This window comes from Poecile atricapillus, chromosome 2 (genome assembly GCF_030490865.1).
Source record: "Poecile atricapillus isolate bPoeAtr1 chromosome 2, bPoeAtr1.hap1, whole genome shotgun sequence".
Taxonomy (NCBI): domain Eukaryota; kingdom Metazoa; phylum Chordata; class Aves; order Passeriformes; family Paridae; genus Poecile; species Poecile atricapillus.
Window position 1 is genome coordinate 17337940 of NC_081250.1, and position 19217 is coordinate 17357156.

The 19217-nt window shown below is 38.3% G+C and overlaps 2 protein-coding genes across 4 annotated transcripts; one reads left to right on the forward strand and one right to left on the reverse strand.

Moving 5' to 3' along the window:
• Positions 1–1088: 1088 nt before the first annotated feature.
• THNSL1 (threonine synthase like 1) lies at positions 1089–6986 on the reverse strand. Of its 3 annotated transcripts, none has more exons than XM_058833152.1 (3): positions 6912–6986; positions 5248–5335; positions 1089–4580 (listed from the first exon to the last, which is right to left on the reverse strand). In XM_058833152.1, the coding sequence occupies exon 3, from the start codon at positions 4521–4523 to the stop codon at positions 2469–2471; it is 2055 nt and encodes a 684-aa protein (XP_058689135.1). In that variant the 5' UTR covers positions 4524–4580; positions 5248–5335; positions 6912–6986; the 3' UTR covers positions 1089–2468. The 3 variants fall into 3 exon arrangements, with proteins under 3 accessions (XP_058689135.1, XP_058689133.1, XP_058689134.1); XM_058833150.1 differs by having other exon boundaries at positions 1089–4739; XM_058833151.1 differs by having other exon boundaries at positions 1089–4742.
• ENKUR (enkurin, TRPC channel interacting protein) lies at positions 6979–19108 on the forward strand. Its single transcript, XM_058833153.1, has 5 exons — positions 6979–7312; positions 10707–10852; positions 12012–12229; positions 13990–14136; positions 17631–19108. The coding sequence occupies exons 1-5, from the start codon at positions 7239–7241 to the stop codon at positions 17802–17804; spliced, it is 759 nt and encodes a 252-aa protein (XP_058689136.1). The 5' UTR covers positions 6979–7238; the 3' UTR covers positions 17805–19108.
• The last annotated feature ends 109 nt before the right edge of the window (positions 19109–19217 follow it).

Consider the following 19217-nt stretch of genomic DNA (forward strand, 5'->3'; position numbering starts at 1 on the left):
GCTGCAGGATTTCCACTGAGTCCTTATGCTGAAACCATACCCTATCCCAGTAATTCAATCCAGGCAGTTGGGTTCGCTTGGTTTTGGGTTTGTTTTTTTTTCAAGATTTAGAATTCTGGTCTTATACTAAGCACAGCCAGAGAAAACATTAGCTTTTTTTCTCCCCTTGGAATTATGGTAAGAATCAGACTGAAGCATACAGAAATACAAGGTGGATGCTCACTTATCACTAATACAAGCAATGCTGCTTCCTTAGCAATATGCTTATGTAATCTTTTCTTACAGGACTTGGATTTTTTTAAAATTACATAATCACAGTCTTTGCCATGTTGTGTTTGGAAAATGATGAAAATTCCCCTGCCCTACGAGGATACTGAATGAGTTAGATCTTTTCATACTACAGGAGTTTCAGTGGGCACTTCAGCACAGTTGTCCAACACCTCAGTGATGGTTAGGAAGAGATTGAAGGCTCCCTCTTCACAAGGAGCCATATGGAGATGACAAGGGGGAAGTTGTACCAGGACAAGGTTCATTTTGGTATAAGAAAGAAATTTTTATAGTGAGAACACTCAATCACTGGAACAATATCTCCAGGGAAGCAGAAGGGTCTCCATCACTGGAAGTTTTTAAGACATAACTGGAGAGGGTGCTAGATAATGTCATGTAGGCTCCCTTTGTCACAAAAGTTTTCAGGTCACTTCCAACCTGGTCTGTTCACAATTTCATGAAAACAAAAAGTTATTTTTCAAATTTACTGCAGAAATAGTGAATGAGGTTTGAGCAAAGAACTAGAAAGGTCCTAAAAAGTATCTAGGAATGGGGGAATCTAGAAAGCTACTGTGTCACACCCATGTTCTCAGCTACATTTAATGATACTGCATACGTGTTCACTGTGGAAAATGCACATCATGCTTGGGACTTTTACCTTATGCTGGAAAAAATGACAATTCTTTAAAATAATTTGTGAGATGGTTCCCTTCTAGTGTGACAAAAAGTACAAGCAGGCGCACAGAGGAAGCTGAAGGATATGGCAGCAGTTCAAAGCCCCAGGTGAATCTTGACATGTAGGAAATGATGCCTATTGAAGAGGCAAAAAAACCTGTTATCAATTACCAGATTATTTGAATCTTAGTGGGAAACACAACTTCCCATAGCTATATGTCCTTACATCTGAAGACTCCTAGCTCTTTAACGGCATGCCATTCAAAGCTTTCAATACATCATTTTACCATTTCTCATAGTATGAAATGTAGCTTATGTCCTTGTGAAATATAATCATCAATTAGCAGAACAATTTCTCCATAACCACATGATCTCCTAGGACAATCCAGTCTATTTTTTTCTTCAGAAAAAAAAAACCAGCAAAGAGCCTGTCATTAGCAAAACCACACAGATGTATTTTGGATTACATAATGAACACTTCTGATGCTATCACTCTGGAATTCATCCTTCACTTTCCTTGATGAGATGCCAAGCAATTTGGGAAGCTTCTTTTTTATACTAATTCATGCAAAGCATGAATAGAATAGAACATCAAGGAAATTAACTTAAGAAAAATATGAAAACATAAGTAATTAGAACAAGAAAAGCTATATGATCTCAAAGATAAAATACAAAAAATATATGTAAACAAATTGTGAAGTCTGGTTCTTATTTAAGAAGATGTTACCACTATCAGATTCTTCTATAGTATTAAAAAAGGATTTCAAAGTTGAAAGTTGAAATAAAAAACATCTGAGAAAGAGACTAGAAGACACTGGAAGAAGAGTCACACCTCAAATATATTAAAAATATTGAATTAGGTATTCTATTTGACACAGGAAAATATTTGGGAGAAAAACGTGTTAAAAACAAAATGACCAGATTTTTTTACTTAGACACTGGCCACACAATAGATAAAAAACATTACACAAGAAGGTAATATATCACAAAAATCAATGGTTCAAGGATTAACAATACAATGATACTTCAATCTTTGTAGTGAAATCAACCCTCATTAGTAACATATGAACACCATTATATTAACTTATTATGTTTCAGTGCCCTAAGTGAAATGATTTAAAGTTTATTTAAACATACACTGACCAAAGGTTCACATCATTGTTGCAACAAAACCAGAGCTATTAGTTCCAGAAAGGTCAGGCTTCATTATCTGCCTCCTCCCGTTGAGTTTCAGGTTCAGGTTTGTGAAGGAGACAGCACTGCCAAGGAAAGCCAGCAGTGCTGGCATCTCCACTGTGTATGACTTGCAAAATGGTATTCCAGTTTTTTACACTCTTAATTCACAACCTTTCACCACCACTAGAAATCTCACACACATTACTTACAAATACTGTTGAAAGCTTGACAACTGAATATAAAACTGTGAGATATGCTGTGGACTGGACACAGGCCAGATGAATGATGGATTTAGTAAAGCATGCAGCTTGTTAAGAAGGCATTGCAATTGTGGACATTGGATCAGTTGCTCAAAAAACTTTCATAAAATGATTTTGAATTAAGGTTTCTATATGGGACATCAGCACACTCATATCAGCAGCACAGACCTGGTGATCCCCATTTCCTGTCTTTTTCAGGGTGTCTAATAGGCCCCAGTGGATTGGAGGCAAAGCGCTGTAAGAACTCAGCAAATGAAGCTGACTTAATGGATTCTGATTTATTTCTGCAATCCTCAAGGCCCTCAAGATAGCAGGTGCAAACTTAGAATAATGAGCTGTAGATGAAATAATAATTGGGCAAGTTCTATCTTGTAATCGATCTGCAACTACTTTAGCAACAGCTGTGTGTGTATCCAAAATATATCCTGTAGTACTGTACACAGAGTGAATGGCAGCCAGACAGTCCTCATCAGAGCACCAGCCAGCCACTAAGTCCTGCTGAAGCTTTCCAAGTAGATCTTTCCGCAGCTGGAAGTGGCCCTGATTTTCCAGGTGGTTAAATAATTGTGTCACCAGTTGTCCATCTCCATTAGCAATCAGGTGTAAGTATCGCTCAAGATTGGAGGACTTCAAAATATCTACTGCTGGTGAAAAACTGGAAATTAATTTTCTTCCCCTCAAATCATAAACACCTGTTCTTATGAAGTCAGTCAAAACATTGTTTTCATTTGAAGCACAAATACATTTTCTAATAGGAATTCCCATCATTTTAGCATAGAAAGCAGCTAACATGTTGCCAAAGTTTCCTGTAGGAATGCAAATATCTACAGGGCTTCCAAAAGAAATAACACCTTGATGAACGAGATCAAGGTATGCAGAGGCATGATAAACTATCTGAGGAAGCAGTCGTGCCCAGTTTATGGAGTTTGCTGCAGCTAAAGCTGTTCCATATTCTACTGTAAGAAAGCCAGTAAAATCAGAATTAGTAAAAATTTGCTTTATAGCTGTCTGGCAAAAATCAAAATCAGATTTGACACCCACTGACCAAGCATTTTCCTTCTGACAACCAATCATTTGTGATTTCTGAATTGGACTTACTCCATCCTCAGGAAAAAAATTCACCAGAGCAATTCTCTGTTTGTCAGTGTCATGGAGACGACTAAAGCCATCTAGAACAGCACTCCCTGTGTCCCCAGAAGTAGCTACCAGGATCAAGTAATTGCAGCTTCTGGGAATGCAGTAGGCAAATAAATGTGGCATCAACTGTAATGCAAAATCTTTAAATGATGCTGTTGGTCCATGAAATAACTCAAGAAGGAACTGATTGCCTGCCAGATGCCTAACTGGGGCAACTTTAGAACAACTAAAGTTTTCTCCATAAGCAGTTTCAATAATTTCTGCCAGCTTAGAAGCAGGAATATCAGCAGGATGTATGCATCTTTCTAGTATCACCTGGGCTCTTTCAGTGTAAGTGGCTTCTATCAGACCTTGCCATTCTTCAGCAGTGAATTTTGGAAGTCCTCTCTCAGGAACAAAGAGTCCTCCATCAAGGGCTAAGCCCTGAGTAACAACATCACTGAAATAAAATTTATCAGAGTCTTCTTCCATACTCCTTCCAGACCTTGTTGAAATGAAACTTTCCAGTTCTGAGTCTTGGTATCTCTTCACAGTATCAAGTACCTTCTCTGCTACCATCTCTGCTGCAACATCCCCTCCACAAAGAACACGGATGTCAAACCACCTTCTGTAGAACTGCTTCCTAAACTGAAGTATGTCTTTGAGAGAAACACCAGGAGACAGGCCCACGATACGATCCAGTCCCTTTGATTTCAGCCTGCTCATAATGACTGTTGTGGGCACATCCAGATATACAACTATTCCATTTTTCTTTATGTGCTGCATGCCAGCAGCATGCATTGGATTTGACCCACTAAGGGAAATTACACTTCCAGATGCTGAGAACTTCAACAGTGCTTTTCCTTCCTCTTCTAGAAACTCCTCACAACCAATGTCCTGCAGTTTTTCTGACACACTCATATTCCAGGTTGTTTCAAGGACATCGTCATCTATGTCTATGACAGGGCAATCCAGTTTCTGGCCTACTATTCTCCCAATTGTTGTTTTCCCAGCACCTGGAGGTCCCATCAGGATAATATTTTTCTTTCCAAGAAGAGAATGACTTGAGAACCATGACTTCCATATCTGTGCAAATGCAACAGGTCTTGAAAGCATCAGTTTTAAGCACATGCTAGAAAGACTGTTTTGGGTTATTAGTCTTAAAGGCTGATACTGAAAAATGTGAAACATCTTCTGATGAGTTATTGTGGGTTTTTTTGCAAGACAACTTGAAAATCCACTTAACTGCTTCAGAAAGAAAACAGAAAAACAAAAAACCAAACAGTAACTAGTCCTTCACCAAATATCTAAGAAAAAACCCTCAAGGATACAAAATTTAGAACAAGACTTCAAACCTAAATCCAGTTCTAACCTCATCAGTACCAAGGAGGTATTTTTCAGAGTAAGACTCATTCTCCTCTCCTGCATAGTTCCAACTTGTTTCCACTGATAAATCCAAATTCAAAAAGTTCATATCCTCAAGCTAATAAAAGACATCCAAACCTAACACTTATAATACTGTTTGCAAATAATATTGATTATAGGAATTAAAAATCAATTCTTTTTTTCTTCTAGAAGACTTGCTTTTAACTACACATTTATGAGTAACAACTCGATTACCTTCTTGTAATTAAAATGTTAACAAACTATGCATTTGTCCCACCTCCCACCAAAACTTTGATTTTTATTTTTTTTAATTATTTCTTTCTAAAAAACCAAATGCAAGACCCACTTAAATACACAGATAACTCACAGTCTTGTGCAACAGCACGGCTGGATGAGTTGCATTCAAATCTCTTCTGAAGGGAACAGTTTTGAAGAACTTCTATACTGGAATTGTACTGAATGTAATTGGGGGATAGAAAGGGGAGAAGAGACAGACAGACAGAGAGAAATCATGAGGACTCTACCAACAAAAAAAGTAACTAAGAAGGATGGATTTCCAACCAAGCAAGAAACTCCCAACATTATGCTCTGTTTACTTAGAAAAATAAACACCAATATCAGCACTAAATTTGTCTGCAATGTTAAGAGCAAACGGGGAAAGACTCTTAAATTAAATCTCCCTACAACTGCAAGAGGGGCACTGGGAAGAGCATTTGGCCACTTCTATGGAAAGCTGAGCTTGCAAACAGTAAACTTCTGTATTTGCACCCAGTGCTGTGACCTAGAGGATATGCTGTAATTACAAGGCATAGATCAGAGTAAAAATGGCCATATAAGGCTATCCAGGACTTTTTCCTCAATCCTTGTAAAGTATAAGGGGATCATCCTATGAAGATGCAATATAAAGGTTGTATAAATCTTTAATTAAAAAAGGGTTTAAAAAACCTTTATAAACCTTTAATAAAAGGAAGACCAAGCTGCAAAGAGTAACTGTAATATCCAGTATTGCTCTAAAACTGTACTGCAATAGTAAGCAAGAGTGCATATATAAATATGTATATATTCCTTTTAGGGACAAAAAGAGATCTTCATATTAAACTTGCAGATGTAAAAAAGTTATATTCAGGAGTAAATAAATCCAAAGCCAGTATATTGTAGTGACTTTATTTCTTGAATTTCTTCACTTTAAACATTGTGTGTGAACTAATGGGGTGAAAACTATGCCAAGCACAGAGTCCAGCCTGCCATGTTCTGCTCCACTACAGGTTAACTTTGAGCTGCAGTTAGTTGGTGTGCATTACACAAATAATGGGTGTAACATCTGGGCTGCCTTATTAATTTAGGCCATAGTTATTGTTTAAAATCAACTTGAGCTTTGCACTCACCCACATAAAGTACATGTCCATAGAAGGCCACAAGCATTGAATACAACCCATTTCTCTTTGAAATAATTTTTTGTCCACTGGCAAAACTTTTAACAGTAAAAACAACTCAAATGACCCACCTACCCCACTTTAGATACAAACTCCACAAAAAAAGGGTGGGGTTGTTGCAGCAGAGCTTACACCCATACCTCCAGTGACATTTTGCTTTGGCTATTCAGCTCGACATGGACGGGGATAGCACCTATGTATCTTTAGCCCCAACCCACAATTTTAACGACCACTGCAGGCGACAGGCGCTCTAGTAACAACCTGGGCCTTGTTACTTGGATAGACACGAAACCACCCCCAAACCAAGCTTCTGCAGTGGCTCCCTGGAGTCAGAGCGCGGATGGGAGAAGGGAGGGAGCCGGACGGACCGCACCCACGCACCCGGCCAGCACGGCTGCGGGCTGCCACCTCCCCTCGCCCCGTCCTGTCCTGCCTCGTCCTGTCCTGCCTCGTCCCGTCCTGTCCTGTACCGCCCTGTCCCGCTCTGTCCCGTCCCGCTCTGTCCCATCCCATCCCGTCCTGCCCTATCCCGTCCCCCTTGTCCCGGCTGGATTCCACCCCCGCCCCCCGGCGCCCTCAGCGCGGCGCGGGCACGTACCGGCGGGGGCGGGCCCGCTGCCGCAGGTGCCGCGCAGGCGCAGTCCAACGGCCCGGCGCGCCCCGGCTCCTCCCGCACCGCCCGGTACCGACAGCGGCTGCGCCTGCGCGGCCGTTCCGCGCCTGGCGCTGGAGCAGGTGGCGGCGGAGGCCCCGCCCCTCATGGCGCCGTTCCCCTGACGGGTTTCCCCGGTAACTGACAACAGCCGCCGGCCCCGCCCCGAGCCCCTCGGCGAGGTGGCGCTTCCGCTGTCCAAGCCCCCCAGCCGGGAGAATACCCCGCGTCCAGAGCTCCACAAGCAGGCGGGCGCTTGCCCGTGCCCCGAGCATGGCCACGCAGAGTGCTCAGGGGGGCGCCTGTGACCCCCCGCCCCGGCCGGAGCAGCCCGGCAAACCTGGCGGGTATGTGGGTGTGACGGAGCCATTGGTAGGCTGGGTGGCTGGTTCTGGCAAGGCAATGCACCTAACGGGTAACACATATTAAAAAAACCCCAAACAAACTAGTTTTTGCATAGTTGCTCCTCCTCCTAGCGAGTCAATAACGTCAGGAAGGACACTGAGGTGCTGGAGTGTGTCCAGAGAAGGGCAGCGAACCTGGTGAAGGGTCTGGAGCACAAGTCTGATGAGCAGCTGAGGGAGCCGGGGGAGTTTAGCCTGGAGAAAAGGAGGCTCAGGGGTGACCATATCACTCTCTACAACTGCGTGACAGGAGGGTGCAGCCAGCTGGGGGTTGGCCTTTTTTCCTAGGCAGGAAAAAGGTGACTGGACAAGAGGACGTGGCCTCAGCTGCACCAGGGCAGGTTTAGATTGGACATTAGGAAGAGATTCTCCACAAGACAGAGCGATTAGGTAGTGGAGTGGGCTGCCCAGGAAGGTGGTGGAGTCTCTGTCCCTGGAGGTGTTTAAGGGAATAACTGGATGCAGCAGTCAGTGCCATGGTCTAGTTGACAAGATGGTGTTGGACTTGGTAATTCAGAGGTCTTTTCCAACCTCGTTGATTCTGTGATTCTGTGATCTGAGGGTTTACAGTCTACTCCAAGAGGTGATGATTAAGTTTGGTGTCTTCAGTGGCATCTTGTTCATAATTTGCAAAGCACTCCTTCTGTGCACAGGAATTAGATGACATCTTTTTTTACTTGCACTTAGAACAACTCAGTGAGCAGCTGAAAAGGCTGAAGAGGTGGGCTTTCCAGTTTCCATACTTTCCATGTTTCAGGTGTGTCATCTAACATTGTTACTTTTGCTTCCCTTTCTTACATCTTGCCTTAAAAAGTATAAGAAAAGGCCTTTTGCCGAAAGTTATGCACACATGCTGTTTATTTCAAGTCCCTGTTTATGTAAAAGGCTGTTACACTTAGCATCTTTAGTGAAAGGGTAGGTCATAACTCAATAGCTTTGAAACAAGTAGATGTATCAGTGACACTCATTAGAACAAAGATAGTTATCATGTTTCAGGTAAATGGATTCAGACTTGTGAGATTCCTAACTCTGAGTCTTTCCCATGTAATAGTAGATTTTTAAATTTTGTTTTGTTTTCATCGTGACTGGATATAGTTTTGGACCGAGATACTTTTGGAGACAGAGGAAGGTGAAAGGACAATATGGCAAAGCATGCACATCAAATCTACTCCTGACTTAATACCACTCAGAGATTTGGGTACTCCATGACCATTAGGTTCAGTTTAGGCAACAGATTCCTTGGTTTAGATATAATCTGACTAAATCCCCTTCTGATCTCATTGACTTCTGTTGTTATCACACTTGCAGCTTAGGTTCACAATGTGACAAATATTCAGCTGGTAACAGGACCGTTGACTTTGTGTGATTTGACCAGTTTTAACTAATGTCTACCAAATCTACTTTGTTGTATGTTTTTTTTTTCCAAATGAAATCTTATTTCATTCTTAGCTGACTGGTACTGCTCATGAAACCACAGCAAACATTCTCATTTTCCCCCAACTCTGATATCCCAAGTTGACCCCTAAGGTCAACTTCATCTGTCATCTTCTTCTGTCTTCTTACAGATGTATTGTCTTTTTTCCCTTGCTAAATGATGAACAGATCAGATCCTGATGTTCCCCATAACTTATGTTTTCTCCCTTGCAACCCTCTCTAACCCTGTGATATTGAGCTGCTTTCTTGGTCTGGAAAGTCACTGAAAAGATAACAGATCCCTCATCTCTTTGTCCTAAGGAATGTCTATAGCTGTCTACAAATGATGTCTTTACCTCATGCCAGTATGTAAGAAACTCAATGTCTTCTCATTCATTTTCTCATTCCAAGACTATGAACCCCTCTATGTCAAAATTTGCATAAAGCCAGTGCCTTTCTCTCCCGTGTGCTCATGATGCCACTTCTAGAAAATGGTGAGGAATACTATTATTTATCAGTTTGGTGGGTTTGTGCAATGTCTATAGCTGTTTGCTATGAATTTAACAGAAAAAAACCCAACCAAAACCTCATTCCTTAGAAGTATTTCAGGAAGTATACATAATTTTATGCAGATAATCCTCTCTCTGATTTTGGAGACCAAATCTCCAAAAGACAAAATAAGTCCACAATTTTAATGAAATCCTCTGACGTTCTAATGTTATGATCAGGTACAAATACATTTATTGGACATTTGCAGCTCATGTGATACACATTCAGTGGCCCAGGATTACATGGTTTCATTCTTCCTATTTCAGTATTTCCATAGAGTCGGTTGCACTAGATATAATCTTTTTTGCTCTTCTTTTTTATCCTTACTTGAAAACATGGCATAGTTTCTTTCATAAACACATTTTTTCTGTAAAATAAGCACAGTTTTTCATAAGCTTTTGTCTACCATAAATTAATATGTTTCCTGAAGATGGACAGATTATAGAAGTACAGGGAGGGAACAGGGAGTTCTGCTTTCTCAGGCAAACATCTGTGACAGCTCAATCCTTCAGATAGAGTCAAGATGTTGCCAATCAGCTAATGATCAGTGTTTGGCTGATTAAAGCAGAAGTTATCATGCCATATGCAACATTAGACCAAAACAGCAGTGTGTGCATACCATGTTCATACAGCTTTTCATGTCTGAGCCCTTACTGATTTTCACATCAGCTGTTTCAGTGCCAAACCCACCGCTGATTACTGTTGTTCAGGATCTCAACTCCTATCTGTGTAATAGTGTGCTATGCTATTTCAGAGCAGTCACCCATCTCATCTCTCATAAGAGTCTGTAACAGATGGTTCAGCTGGAACATTGAGACAGTGATACAATGGACAGTAATAAGAAAAACTGATGATCAAGGACATCCTGTACAATTCTTGACTACATTTGATGTCTTTTCTTGAGCATAAATCATAGAATCACAGATAATGCTGAGTTGGAAGGGAGCCATCAGGATCATTGAGTCCAAGTCCTGGCCCTGCACAGGACACTCCAAGAATCACACCACGTACCATAAGAAATTAGTGCAAGCAATACTCAAGTTTATTTCCAAAATTTAGGTTTTGGTGGATTTCAGAATGTCTGTGTTCAGCATTTATATTTGGTATTTATTTCCCCAAGTGTGATAATCCTGACCTCAGAGACGCAAGAGCAGAAGGAAGAAGGAAGCTAACTTCAGAAACAGAAAACTCATTTGTCAGTGCACTACTAGGTTTAGCCTTAGCATGGAGGCTGTGTGAATGATGGTCTTTATTTGGGAGAGAGTACAAAACAAAACAGATTAAGCTTTTACCATGAGCTACTGCAAAAAAGTTGAACTATTTTGAATATTTTTCTGACCCTTAACTTCTTTATGGCTATTTTCTAACCTCTTAGGTATATTGCCAAACTTAGAGAATTGGTGAAACATGAAGCAGAGAAAAATAAATCTCAGTGGAAAACTATGGGGCCAGCAAAAGTTGCAGTGCCGTCTCCAAATGATTTTCTGCAGAAACGTTCTAAGGAACCCAAAATAGCACCAAGTAAGTGTAGACAGAGAATATATACAATGAAATGTATTTCTTACGGTAGAGTTAAGTCTTTGTGTCATACAGTACTAAGTTATGGCCAGCTATTAGTTGTAAAAACAAAAATACTGGTTTATGCGGTAAGTATCAGAAAACCAGCTGTTGTAGGAATGAGCTTTGTCACTTGTGACATTACACTTATTTACTGCTAAAGAAGAACATGAACTCACTTGGATCAATCATTATTTCTGGTAATGATCATGAATTAGAGTTATGTCTAGTGGGAAATATGATGGGAAATAATTACTAATCACTCACTGTGAGACTACTCAGGATGCTACTTATTTCTGTTGGTGCCTTGGAGAAAAGATTACAGTAAAATGGAAGAGTTTCTATATTCTCTGGAAGAAGGATTATTTGAAGTTGTTTACAAGGATTAGGGAGCAGCAAGAGCCAGACTGTTCCCTAAGGAAAGATGAGTCAGACATTGAGGGCAACCACAATGCAGGCCAGGCAAAGACCTCACCAAGAGAGTGCAGTCCCACCACGTCAGGCAGGCCAGCAGAGTGGGGTGGTGAGAAAAGTCTGTTCTGTCAGTGCTCCACTGACCATGAGGCAAAATCGGGTTACAGGCCAGGTCCCTCCACTGAATCCACATACCTCTTCAGGAACAGGACTAGGGGCAGACCTACCTGAGACAGCTCATCCAGGTATTGACAAGTGAAATGGGGTTCCTGAGCCTGAGGGGGCGGGCTGGGTGCCCCTGGTGAGACTGAACAGGACCATTATTGCCCAAGGGCTCTGACAATGAGCACCTCTACTAAAAGTAATTACAATTAGATTTGACAAAAGTCCTGTATTACTGCAGCTAAGAGGAAATGAGTGACATATAAGGAAAACCCATCTGAAACAACATAGTATTTCCTAGGTTATGAAACTTCTGCTAGGCCAAACATACATCACAGTTCATTGACAGGCAGTTCTTTCACTGTAGATAGTGTTTATTTTTCTAATAAATTCTTATTAGAATATAATAAATATATATAATATAGGATAATAGGTTTCTATTTTTATGTAATTCTGTACAATTTTTCCCTTTTGAAAAGTGTAATAATATTAAATTGAAAATCTCTTCAAATTTATTGCTGAGAATGTTTATGTACTCTATTCACAGAAAAAAAAGAACGGGATTGTAAAAAATTGCTTCCACCAGTGCCACCCAGGACATACCACCCAGTTATTCGCATTAAAAAGAATTTTATAAATAAAAATGCAGTTGCTGTTATCAAGGGGGAGCCTAAAAAGCCTCGACATTTTTGTGTTGATACAAGACAGGGAGATAAATATCTCCTTGAACCTTCAGGACTTTTTCCAAAATACATTAAAAAAAAGGTATGTTTTATTAAATTATATTGGAAATGCTATTCATAATGCCTATTTTAAGTTCACTATTGTATAGATACCATGGCTGTTCATGTTAGAGCTCTTGAATTCATCAAGAAGAAATCACTGGCTCTAGACTTGTGCCTTGCCGTTTTTCTGTTTTCATTTGTTGATGCTGTCAGCCAAAAAAATTTGCAGAATGATTGTCCTAAAGCAATGGCATGTATCTTGCATTGGGAACCCAGGGAGTGTCTAATGGGGAGACATGGAATTCTGTGATGAATCAATGTTTGCTGCTTAGAAAAGACAGGCAGGGAAGAAGAGAAGGAGGGCTGCCCTTTGAATGAAAGAACCGTTCAAATATATGGAGTTCTTCTGTGAAACTGGCAACAGGGTGGTTGAGCTTGTGAGTCAAGATCAGAGGAAAGGCCAGTGACTGTCAAAAGTGTGTTGTTATGGAGCACCCAATAAAGTGAGGAACTGGATGAAAATCTCTTTAAGCAACTTGAGGAAATATTCAGATCATGATGCAGCTTCTTATGGAAGAGTTCACTGTCTTTGATAGCCACTGAAAGGATAACACAATAGGATGAAAGCATTCCAAAAAGTTTCCTGAAGCCTGTCAGCAACAGCCTTCTTCACAGATGGTGGATGAGCCAACCAATGGTCATGCTCTTCTGGTTCTGCTACTTTAAAAGGAGGAAGAATTGTGCAGGGGTGTGATAATCAGTTGTAGTCTGGGTGGCACAGACCTTGTAGCTGTTCCAGACCCCCTCCTGTTCAGGGAGCCAGTGGTAGCATACTGACTGCTCAGGAGAGCAAACAGCAGCTTATTGAGGGTAACTGGTAAGTAGGCCCCTACCTGTGACAGCTCTGGAAGGCAAAGAGCTTGGGAGAGCTGACATGATTTTAAGGACAACCTCCTCTGTGCACCAGAGCAGTCCATCCTCTACCCAGGAAAATAAGATCTATCAATAGTCTGGTTTATCTAAACATGAGAGAGCATTAAGAGATGGCATAAGACAGAACTCATGACAGAGAAGATGCCAAAAAGAAACTGAAGCCCTTGCAATACTTTTCCATGGATAAATATCTATATGAACAATGCTAGTCATGATGCTACCTGACAATAAAAGATTAGTGAGTAATTTTGCATTTAGTAGAAAGAAGGTAGACTCTGATATCTTTTGGTTGGAGGAGCTTCATTTTACAAAGTTTAAGACAAAATATGTGTGTTTCCCCAAGAATTTCTGGGTTATTCAGAAGTTATTTTTTTTCTCACAGAAACACATCAGTATGGGATAGTTTATCCTTCTTAATTAGTCCAATTTTCATGTATGTATTCTTGTATGTTGCAATGTTCAGCAAAATTCAGGATACAGGAAGACCTTTCAAAGAAATTCTCTAAGGAATGTTTCCAATCATAGAAGCTGACACCATATAAAAATGTAAAATAGCTCAATGTCATGAACAGGTTTCAAACTCCTTGCTCAACCATCAGTTCTTGTAAATAAACATTTTGATTTCTGGATTCTGTTATCTTCTAAGGTTGTGAAAAGAAATGGAAGGGAACTGTTTATATATTTTTCTCAGACTACAAAGATAATCATGTCTTTTAAGAACATGTTGATTTAGGATTTTAATAGCACAATCAGTGCTACTCAGTAGCACAAATTGTCATTTCAAGCTATTTTTGCAAATGGATGGATGACAGGTATCTGTTTCCTTCTTAAAAGCACGTATAAGGAACGTCTTCCTTCTCCTTATAGAATTATGGTGTTATACCAAAATATGTGACACGGAGAAATGAAGAAATGAAGAGAGAGGAGGAAGAATACCAGGCCAGTGTTTTGGAGCAACTCAAGACGAAAGCCATGAAAATTCTATCTGAGGAAGAAAGGACAAATATTTTAAAGGTGCATATTTGATTTAGTGTAATTAGTAACATGTCCAAAAGATTAAATAAGGTAGTGTAAGTTCATATAAATAATAAAAGTACATTTTTTTTGTTTTTTAAGTGAAACAAATTATTTGGCTACTTTTTCACTAGATGGAGCTGTAGAACAGTTGTATACAACTGAAAGGAACTGATCTAGTTACAGTTTTAATTTTTTTCCATTCTGTTTGGTTCTTATCCACCTTAATGACTTGGAATTTCAAGTGAATTTCAATTTGAAGTGAAACTTCAAAGAGCAGAAAATCACCAATATGGATTTAGTGACATTTATTAATGGAGAAATACAATTTTTTTCCTAATGCAGAATATTGCTCCTTTTATTGGCAGTTTCTATCCTCACATTGTGACCTCGCTGATTAAAGTATAATGGCGTGCTTTAAAAAGTGGCAAAAAACCAGAATTAAATTGTGATATAGTCATAGAATTATGACTGAAAATTTTTTATTTTGTCAAGATATTCTAGATACTGTCTTTCATACAGTTTTTGTTGCAGAAGACTTTCTGAAGAGAATTACTACCATTTACTACCATAAAAGACGCAGAGCATGAAAGACATATCTTAAAAGTATATCCTTAAAAGTAAATCCCTAGAATTGGAATTTTTCTTGAGAAAAATTTAGACACTTTTCCTATGAAAATGAAGCTTATGACTGTGATATCTGTGTATCAGTCTGTCCCTTAATAACTTGCTCTTAGCATCCACCTGAAACAAATTAATAGATAGATGGACAGCTCAAAGATGCTGAATGCCCACAAAAAAAAATATCTAGAGAGAAAACAGTGTCTTAACTCACTTGCCTGAAAGAGGAACTGATTAAGTGGCAAGGTCTGAAATGTCCAGCACAATGGTTTTTGCATATACAACAAGCAGTAGAAGCTAGGAAGGAGTATGGGAGAGAGGTGAGGGTATTGCACTGACAGGAGTATAAGGAACAAAACCACATGCTGTTTTGAAGAAGATGGAGACATTTTTATGGTAGGAAAGGCATGGGACAAGCTGATGGTCCAACAAGTTACTATATAGCAAAAATTTTTGTGCAAAAAAGGCATGTGAGTTCAGCTCCTCACCGTTCTGCATTTAGTTTGATTAAAATGATGTTCCGCATTTTTCAAATAGAGAAATGTACTGGAATATTTTTTTAATTTTTCCAGTTTTTAGATTGTTTTTAGTAACTCAGTATTTAATTTTTTTTCAAAAACATTTGCACTTCCATGGGGTCACTTTTACAGTTATATTGTCAGGAGGATTTAGTGTCCCCAGGGTATGTGGCTTCTACCCAGTGCTCAGCTGTAGGCATATGGGAATTTCTGTCCTTTAAAATAATTGACATAGCTAATGAACACATGTGCACTATCTGATTTGAAAGAATACACAGCAATAAATGCCTGAGACCAAAATCAAGCTTCACGACCTTACAAAAATAAAGAGAAGTAATTTGTGTCAGCATTTTTTTTAACTCTTCATTGTGCTTACTTTGGTTGGGATTTTATGAGAATAAAAGAGAATGTTGATAAATGCAGTACATATTACTCACCGATCCAGCATGTGTTAGAATTCCATTTATAGAGTTGGATATTCAGTTTGTGATCTAGCTGTAGGAATAGTGGTCAGCATATTACAGTGTTGGAGGAAGTGTGAAGATGATTTTTATATAGCCATGATCTGTTTTTGATCTCTCCACTTTGTAAGAATAGAGCAAATTTGATGAATGTATGCTCTAATGTTTTAAAATTCACTGTTTTCAATTATTTCCAAGCCAGTTCTTACTAATCTACACAAATAAGAATTATTTAAAGAATCTATGAATGACTCTTCTATGAAAGTCTTTGAAAAATGAGATTTATTTTTATGCCTATATATTTGTAAGCTGTACTTAATGCCTGGTAGACTATGATCTTATGAAAGTACTTTACAACTTTGGATAGCAAAGACAAGTAGATAACAAGATTACAAGACAGTAGATAAATATCCTTGTTGCTCTCAGTTTCACATTTAGCAGTAAGGTTTTTAAGCTTATGTAGATATTTGTATATGAAGATGGTTGGAATAACCTTTATGAACAACACTTAGATGCTTAATATGAATATGCAAAAAGCATTAATTGCTAAGCAATAACTACACTGGTTTGAATTTTTAAAATATTAGTTCATATTAAAGATTACATTTTTCTTAGTCTTGGCAGGAGAGTTCATTTTTTTCTGTAAATCAATTTATACAGTAAACAAAAGTCAAGTTTTTAAGCACAAGAGCCCTCGAGTTCTGAAATAGAAACAACAGTCTTCAAAGCTAAATATGTACAAAAATAAACCCTCTAAATTTAACTTCAGTATGTTCATCAGTTAGCTAGACTGTGAGAAAAATGTTTAATAATAATGGAGGACCTGAAGTTGGAAATCACAATGTGCCATAAAATCAGTGTGCCATTTGAATCCAGTTTTAGTTATGGAGAAGAGCTGAAAACTTTGGTTCAAAAGAGAGTAACTTAACTTCTTTATTTTTAGAGATACTTTGTGATATCCTCTAAGGTGGCAGAATTGAGAGCCATAAACATTTTGGAGAACTGTTTTCTCACTGATAGGCATGTTATTTACTGATTGCTGTCTCAGTTCCTTGTTAGTTGTCATTTTTAAGTTCACTCATATAGTTTTCAGGGGACATTTGATGCACTGGATAAACTCTACTAAATCTTCACTTACATGTGGGTAGAATGTATAGATTTTGATTATAATTTTGAGGAGAGAAAGTAAGAGCAATAATTGCAGTAATTGTAAGAAGGCTACAAAGGCAAGATCTAAATTTTATTTTTCTACCACTGTCTGGTTCCTTTTAGTGTATATTGGTGGATAAAAGTGTTGTCTTTGGTGTCAGCTTAACAGGTTTATGAGTAAGTTTTGGATTATAGCATTTAAAAATCTTTTAGGCAGAATTTTAATCTCAAGGTTTTATATATGTTCACTTTATCTAGAAAGGTAATTCTTTGCACAGCAACATTCAAGAGAGGTAGTAGTTGCTGAAATTATTGTTGATAGGGTCAGTGACAGTTAGGGTTTTTAGTCCAACTGATGAATAAATTGCCCATAGTTGTTACTGTCAGTGTAGATTAGAAGGGGAATGCAATTATTCAGAGTTTTTTTCAAAGTAGTTTATGGAAGTCAAAGTGTTGTGGAATCAGTTTGGTGACTGTGGTCTGAACAAAGTCTCAATTACAGAAAATTAAGCTGGTGGTGAGATGGCCTGAAATTTCGTTGAATTTTGGCTGGAGTTCCAAGTATTGTAACTCACAAAGATTTAATGAATTTGGTCCAATTAAGATGATTACACATTATTCATGTACTTATCTATCAGTTACACTTGGCAAATGTCATATAAATTAAAAAATCAAGTAGTTTATGTACATATTGTTCTTACTTTAAGTTTTTCTCATATATTTCTTTTTCATGTAATGGTACCAGGCACTGAAAAAGAACTGGGAGGAAATAAATAATGCATATCAAGGTCTTCCAATACTAGCAGACACCATGTACAAGAGGATGCATAAAGAAGAGCTGGAATTAAAGCTGAAACAACTGGAGCATGACATAGCAGCAATCGAGAAGCACAAAAGAGTCTACATTGCAAATGTTTAAGGATTGTTGTTCAGATACTGCCTCTTTTCTCCTTTTTCTCTATCCCTGCATCTCCAAGAAGTGCCTCTCTAAATTCTTAGAAGATGCTACTGTCAACTGTTTAGAAGGAAATGCTCAACTAAGTATGTATCTTCTTAGAAAAGTTGTTACATATGACTCATCTGTACAGTCCCCAAAACAGTTAGAAATAAAATGCTTAACTAAACTTTGAGTATGAATAATGAATTAATTTTATTATTCTTTGTAAATTTTATTAACTACTAAGATTTCTATAAACATCATACAGAAAGCATATAAAACACTGTTTCATATGTTTGGAGTACATCTTTCCTTGCCTTACCAAAACAAAGGAAAATAACTGGCTGCTGAAGACAGCTTGGTAAATATAACTTCAGGATAGAATGGCTTCTGGACTATATATTAAAGAGATGTTATGCTTTACTTAAAAGCTTGAGTGAGCGTATTTGTAAATAGCTTGGCTTCTGCATAACATTTTGTGTACTCATTTTTTGTTACCAAAACCAATTTTTAATGTGGAAACCTGTAATAACACAGACTTCACACAATACAGATACCACATGTGTGTTTTTACAAGTGCATAATTCTGTAATACTACAGTAAATCTACAATTAAATTAGAAAAATGTGTTTTGACTGGAATTATGTGTGTACTGTTAGAATGAAAGCAATATACAAGCATCTGAGTCAAGACTTACACAAAAATTATATCAGCACACTCTACTGCAATTGTTTGCATAGAAGGAAAAATGTTTTTCTTTCCTACTGCTTCACCTTTTCTTTATAGAATTGTAGATATTGTTTAGATTAGAAAAAATCTTTTTCAGCCTTTCAGAACACAGCTTTTTCTGTATGGTATCAATCACTACCACCAGCAGCTGAATATACCATCATCATATCTGACATCAGCAAAGGATAAAGTAAAAAATATAAAATTAACTATGAAAAGCCAAGTATTCCCATACATAAAGTTCCTTTCCTAAATTTCTCAAGGAATGGCTTTGAAGGCTTCACAATGATTCTAGGTTTTATTTCTTGTGTATATTATACTTGTCTATGACATGCACTAGGAACATGTGGGTGAGCAGGAATGTGTATTTTCTTATTTGTAACTTATTGTTAAGCAATCATGTTTATTTTTGAAGGATGTAAGCTGGAAGAAAGCTGCAGATTTGAAAAAAGTGGATTTAATATGCTTCTTACTCAAAAGAATGACACACTGTGTATTTTAACAAAACTACACTTAATTCTCTGTGAAGTTTGACAGAATAAATTTGCAGAATCCAAAGAATGCAACTGAAGAATGCAACGCGCTGTATCTGTATGTTCAGGAAAAGCCAGTAATTGAAAGTATAATGTTCATGAATCAACTAATAGGTACCATTGGTATAACAAA

Bases quoted from the DNA above. Each gene is read 5' to 3' on its own strand.
- THNSL1 (XM_058833150.1), bottom strand. From the start codon at position 4,685: ATGTTTCACATTTTTCAGTATCAGCCTTTAAGACTAATAACCCAAAAC.
- ENKUR (XM_058833153.1), top strand. From the start codon at position 7,239: ATGGCCACGCAGAGTGCTCAGGGGGGCGCCTGTGACCCCCCGCCCCGG. The intron at 10,853-12,011 runs GTAAGTGTAGAC...CTCTATTCACAG, and splicing joins GGAACCCAAAATAGCACCAA to AAAAAAAAGAACGGGATTGT. The intron at 12,230-13,989 runs GTATGTTTTATT...TTCTCCTTATAG, and splicing joins CAAAATACATTAAAAAAAAG to AATTATGGTGTTATACCAAA.